Source organism: Lutra lutra, chromosome 1 (genome assembly GCF_902655055.1).
Source record: "Lutra lutra chromosome 1, mLutLut1.2, whole genome shotgun sequence".
NCBI classification, from domain to species: Eukaryota; Metazoa; Chordata; class Mammalia; order Carnivora; family Mustelidae; genus Lutra; species Lutra lutra.
In genome coordinates, this window is record NC_062278.1 from 437,633 (window position 1) to 443,632 (window position 6,000).

At 46.1% G+C, this 6,000-nt stretch overlaps 1 protein-coding gene across 3 annotated transcripts in view; it reads left to right on the top strand.

Annotated features, from left to right (window-relative positions):
• The window catches only part of MCM3AP (minichromosome maintenance complex component 3 associated protein), a 48,267-nt gene extending 44,071 nt beyond the window's left edge, over positions 1-4,196 (top strand). For all 3 annotated transcript variants that reach the window (XM_047717657.1, XM_047717667.1, XM_047717678.1), the window contains 2 exons: positions 2,574-2,724; positions 3,905-4,196. In XM_047717657.1, coding sequence (XP_047573613.1) covers positions 2,574-2,724; positions 3,905-4,063 — 310 coding nt within the window. In that variant the 3' untranslated portion in view covers positions 4,064-4,196. The remainder of the gene's footprint in view (positions 1-2,573; positions 2,725-3,904) is intronic.
• The last annotated feature ends 1,804 nt before the right edge of the window (positions 4,197-6,000 follow it).

Sequence of the window (6,000 nt, forward strand, 5' to 3'; positions counted from 1 at the left end):
ATTTACTGTTCATTATTGAGTCAGTCCTAAGTTTTCTGGTGGGAAGAAGGTGTGGCTGGCTTCTGGAGTGTCTTCCATGAATAGTGAGTGCTGAGTGTGTGGCCGGCACCAGCTCTCTGCGCTTGGCAAGCCTGAGGCTGCTGGGGCGTTGTCCCACGCTGCAGACCCTCCTCTGTGTCTCCCACCACTGTGGTTATGGTCTCACTGAGTGAACCAGGAAGAAGGCAGTTTACAAGGCGGTCCATACTCCACCCCCCACCCCCAGCAGCCTCCCTGGGTCTACCTTATCACCAAGGGTGGCCTCTCCCCTTGCCTGGGATTCCATCTCCCACCCAGTCAGGACAGTCTGGTGAGTGTCCCTTTCTGTTGTGTCCCCTTCGCCCTGTAGCACCGAGACTGGGGAACCATCCCTGAGTTTCTGCTCCCTTGACTCTAAACTCAAAACAGTGTGGTCCTTACTTCTGTCCTCTTTTCTCAGTCTCTCCTGACCACCCCCTGCCTGCACGTCTGCTCTGGTCAGGGTCACTGCAGCCTGCACACAGCTGAACTGAACATGAACCTGTCCCCGGCAGTGTTCCATACCTTTGTTCTCTTCCCTCCTTGCTCCCAGGAGGCCCCGAGTCCCTTTCCTGCCCAGTTGGCAACTCCCTCTAGGACTCTCCTCGTTCTTCCTTACCCCCCACACTCCCACCTGTCTCCTGTGTCACCTGCATCCCCACTACCCAAAGCATCCAGTTTCATGGATTTTTAAATAACATCAGTATTCTGACAACTCCCAATTTATATCTCAACCCCTGAGTTCTCTGAAATCCAGATTCGAATATCCAGCTGGTTTCTTGAAATCTTCATTAGTGACTTTAGGATGACTGATAGCCATCTCAGTGCTAACATCCCAAATCTAATTCCCAGTTTTCTCCCAATCAGCTCCTCCTTCGATGGTCTTCTCAGTTGGTGGGGCTTTGTCCTTGCAGCTGCCCCGGCCAGATGTCTTGGAATTATCCCTCCACGTTCAGTTCATCCATAAATCCTATTTTCTCTATGAAAAATAGATTCAAAATCAGACCATTTTTTGTAGTGGGCTGTGGTCTAGTCTTGGCAGACCCAGTGTGAGCCTTTGACCATAACCTTCCAGTGGCTTCCTCTCCAATCAAAGGCAGAATCTTTATGAGCAGGGCAGGCCCTGCGTGAGCTACATCCCGTTTCCTTTCTGACCTCTCTGCTCCTTCAGCATTCCAGGCAGGGCACAGCTAGGCTTTTGTGTTTGCTGGTCCTTTTGCCTGAACTCCTTGGCCACCTTCCTGATATCCCCGTGGCTCACCTTGTACTCATGTCTAGTCGGTGCTCAAATGTCTACTTCTCAGTGAGGCCCTCCTTGGCCGTCCCCCCGAACCTTCTGGTCATATCCCTGCTTTGTCTTTCTCACCTTCACTAAAGTATAAGCTGCTTCCTATCTTTCCTCACTAAAGTATAAGCTGCTTACAGCCAGGCCTTGTGTGTACCAGGTCCCTAGAATGGTGTCTGGTATTTGGTGGGGGCATGAGAAATACATGGTTAGAAGAGTGAATGCAGGGCACCTGGGTGGCTCAGAGGGTTAAAGCCTCTGCCTTCAGCTCAGGTCATGATCTCAGGGTCCTGGGATTGAGCCCCGCGTCGGGCTCTCTGCTCAGCGGGGAGCCTGCTTCCTCCTCTCTCTCTGCCTGCCTCTCTGCCTACTTGTGATCTCTGTCTGTCCAATAAATAAATAAAATCTTTAAAAAAAAAAAAAGAGTGAATGCATGTGCTATGATTTTCAAAGTAGATTTTCCTAGGTCAGTATCAGTTCAGCAGTTGGTTCAGATTGTTTTTCTTAACAAGTGTGTGGAGTGAAAAACTCTGAAATGTGTTAGGTGGCAGTGGGATATTGAGTTAATTTTAACTGTAAGCATCAGTCCATACATTTGGATAATCTATCAAGAGGTAAGAATTACTGGGGCGCCTGGCTGGTGCAGTTGGCTAGGCATCTGATTCTTGATTTGGGCTTGGGTTATGATCTCAGATTATGGGACCGAGCCCCACGCTGGGCTCTGCACTCATTGCAGACTTGGTTTGGGATTCTCTCTCCCTCTGCCCCTTCTGCTTGTGTGCTGTCTCTCTAAAATAAATAAATCTTTTAAAAAGTTAAGAGAGAGGAGTTACTTATAAACACCAAAATAAGCCAGAGAAAATGAACCAAATGAGAGAATTATGAGTAATGTTAAGTAACAGCCAAAAGCATTTTTTTTACATAAATGCCACCTTTTCCATTAAATCTAATTTGGGCTTATAAATTAAAGAGAAGGTTAAAATTTAAGAGTATGGTTCTGCTTCTCAGTTGATGTCATAACTTTGTTCTGTCCTTAATAAGTGAAGCTTTAAAAAATTAGGAGTAGGGGCACTTGGCTGGCTCAGGTGGTGAAACGTGACTCTTGATTTTAGGATTGTAAATTAGAGTCCCATGTTAGTTGTAGAGATTACTTAAAATCTTAAAAAAAAAATTTGTAAGGGAAATGTGAATGGTAGTTAAATGTTTTCTTCCTCATTCTCAAATGCTTTAGGTTTGAAGATCAACTTCAGCAGTGGTTGTCTGCAGACTCAGGAGTGTTTACGGGTTCGATGTCCCTTCCCCTCTACCTTCCTCAGACTCTGGTGTCTCTGCCTCACACTATTGAACCTGTGATGAAGACAGTGACCACTGCTAGCCCTCAGGTGGGAGGAGAGTACATTTGGCATTTGAATTAGAATTCAAGACTGAGGGAATGGCTGGGAAAAGTAACATCTCCATTCATCATACGGTGTTGTGATGACCAATAAATTATCAGGTTAAATAAGATATTTTCTTAAACTTATCTGTCAGTGTTCTAGAGGCCCAACTAATTCTGTGTTTCTACTTGTGAAATGAAGGGAGAGTGGAATTAAAACATGCTTAAAAACTGAACAAAACCCATAACTGTTGGCTGGCAAGCAGTGAGGGCATCGAGGAGAGTAACCAAGGTGATGATGGTGGCTTCTGTTTGTGCACATAATGTCCAAGCCTTGGCATCACCCCGAACTTCCTTTCTGGGATTCACTTTCCCTGAGGAAAATTAATGAACGAGGAAGGTAAAAATCACAGATGTCAGGGCTCACCCAGGAGTGTCCAGCTGCTTTGTGGCCAAGCTGCTTTTCAAAGCCAGACTTGACTGGCTCCAGAGCTCAATGTCCTTCCGCCTCACCATCCTCCTCCAGTGGTAAAAGAAGCAAAATAGAGTTTTCATCATACATACATAATGCTGGACAGGTAGAAAGTATGCTCCTGGACTGGCTTTTGGAAGCCCTTTAATAGGGGAGAAAAGCAAATTAAGATGACATGCTGTTTACATTGATCATTTGGCAGATTCCTTAAGAATATTTGTACACTTTCACTTAACAGTTTTGCCCTAAAGAAACTACTATATATAACAAAAATTAATGGTTTTTTTTTGTTTTTTGTTCACTGTAGTGAACTGTAGTGTTCACTGTAGTGTTCACTGTAGTGTTCACTACACTGTAGTGTTAATCATAAAAATGGAAACTAAATGTCCAAAGATGAGAATCTGGCTAAGCTATTACAGGTCATGTGATCGAGTAGCTCATAGTCCTCCATAGTGATATTTTGTAGAAATGACTGACACTGAAAGTTGTTGGAGATGCAATCTGAAGGTAACACTCTGTGTGCAGGTGACAGCAGCTATATACGTATGTGCTGGAAGAGGCTGGAAGGATGTAGATGCTAAGAGGAGTGTTTGTTGAGCCCAGTAGATACCAGATGAAGTTTCCAACATGAGCCAGATCTGCTGCCCTTAAAGAGAATATATTTGGGTTTATGGATATCCCCAAACTATTTTTAGGTTCTTTTTTATTTAAATAGAACGAAAGGACAGGGGAGCAGCTGCAGTTGTCAGAGGCAACAGGCACATCTGTGAGCGAAAGGCTGAAGCACCTGGAAAGGCTGATGCAGAGTTCAAAGGAAGAAGAAGTTGCCTCTGAGCTCCATCTCTCTGCACTGCTGGACATGGTGGACATTTGAGCCCCTGGACCTGAGAGAGGGAACGTCTCCAGAAGATTTTTGCTTTTACTCAAAATAATGTTATTCTCAGATGCTTGATGCACTGTTGGAAATGTGATTATTAATCATGCAAATAAACCATTTGAATGTCTAACGAGGCCTTTCCCAGTTTTCAGAACGAAAGGCTCTTTCCTCCAGGGTAGTGTCTTTGATATTGTTATGTTTCATCTCAGACTGTCACCCACCAACATATGCCCTGAGGGAGTTTGCAGCTTGCATTTCTGTGTGTGTCATTCATTGTCACAGCAAAGTTGCAGTCACTGATACGCCAGACATCAGTAATACAGGGAAGAATAAAGCACGGGAACCGGGCTCGCCAGGCCCACTTCGCTTACACCTGAGAGAGCCAATGGTACATGTACCTAGGAATCAGAGGAGGTGCCTGGGGCGTGTCCCTGCCCTGGAAGCGGTGGGAGACAAGAGGACTGGGCGGAGGAGAGAGCAGAGTTCCTGGAGAGGAGTGCCCGGCACGGCTGGGGACAGTGTGATGTAGCTGAGAGGGTATGACGGAAACCCAGAGTTGCCAGCTTCGCACTGCTGCCCACTGACGGCAGGCCCGGACCACGGAGACGCCTGCTGCCCTATCCTGTGTGCAGTGGGAATCTGTTGGAGGAAAGTGATCGGGTCACAGAGTTTTTAAAGTTAATTATTTAAAAGATTTTATTTATTTGAAATAGCCATCGAGAGAGCAGGGGAAGGGGCGGAGAGGGAGAAGCAGGTTCCCCGCTGATCAGGAAGCCTGATGCAGGGCTCGATTCCAGGACCCTGGGATCATGACCTGAGCTGAAGGCAGAGGCTTAGCTGACCGAGCCACCCAGGTGCCCTGACATATTCTGTTAAAAATGGCATATGGGGATGGTCAGCAAGAGAAGCCAGGAATCTTGAAAGGGGTGCTGCAGCCATCCAGGTGAAGAAGGAAGGGTATAATCATGAGTTTGCCGGCAGTTGGTATGAAGGGATAAATTTGAGCCATCCACAGAAGGAGGCCTTGTTTTTACATTTACTTGTTTTCCTGTGTTCTTATTACTGTTTACCCCAAACTTTCTGCCCTAAGTGTAAAGCTCCTTCTGACACTTATAATGTACACCGCGTAATGGGCTAGTTCTGCTCTTACGGAGATAACCCACTGGGAAACACCCATTTTCCTGCCACCGTGTAGGTATTTCCTGTATTCTCAGTCCAGTGTTTTCCTCCTCCTTTTCTTGCTTTTCTCATTTTGATGGAGCCCATTCTCTAGCAGCCTTCTGAACTTGAGTATCTTGTCTTTATTTCTACCCTTAAATTTGATTCATTTGAATGGAAATAGAATTTTAGGTTGGTAATCATTTCCCTATGTTTTTGTTTTTTGTTGCTGGAAGTTTTACATATCATCTCTGTCCCTGGTGTTCTTAAGTTTCTCAACAACATGCTTGATGCATTGGTCTCCCTCCCTGTTACCCACGCATATTGTCGTCCTGAGCACCTAGTAGTGCTTTCTTCTCCAGTAGTTACTGCTATGTGACACGCTACCCCAAACATACATAGCAGCTTAAATTTGGGAAGGATTAGCCGGGCCAGCTTTCTTTTGGGATTTTTCATATAGTTGCTGTGAGGCATCGGCAGGGGGCTGCAGTCACCCGAGGGCTTGACTAGTTTGGATGTCCAGGACAAGTTCCCTCACATGGTTGGCAGGTGATGTTGCACTGTTGGCTGGGGGTGGGGGTCGGCTGGGCTTTCAGCCTGAGTGGCCAGTATGTGACCTCACTATGTGGCTTGACTTACTCAGCCAGGTGGCATCAGGGTAGTGAAACTTCTTACACGGAATCTCAGGGCTCCAAGTGCCCTAGTGAACAAAATGCAAGCCCAGCTTTGGAACTCACGCGGGATAACTTTCATAGCACTGTATTACAAGCATCTGA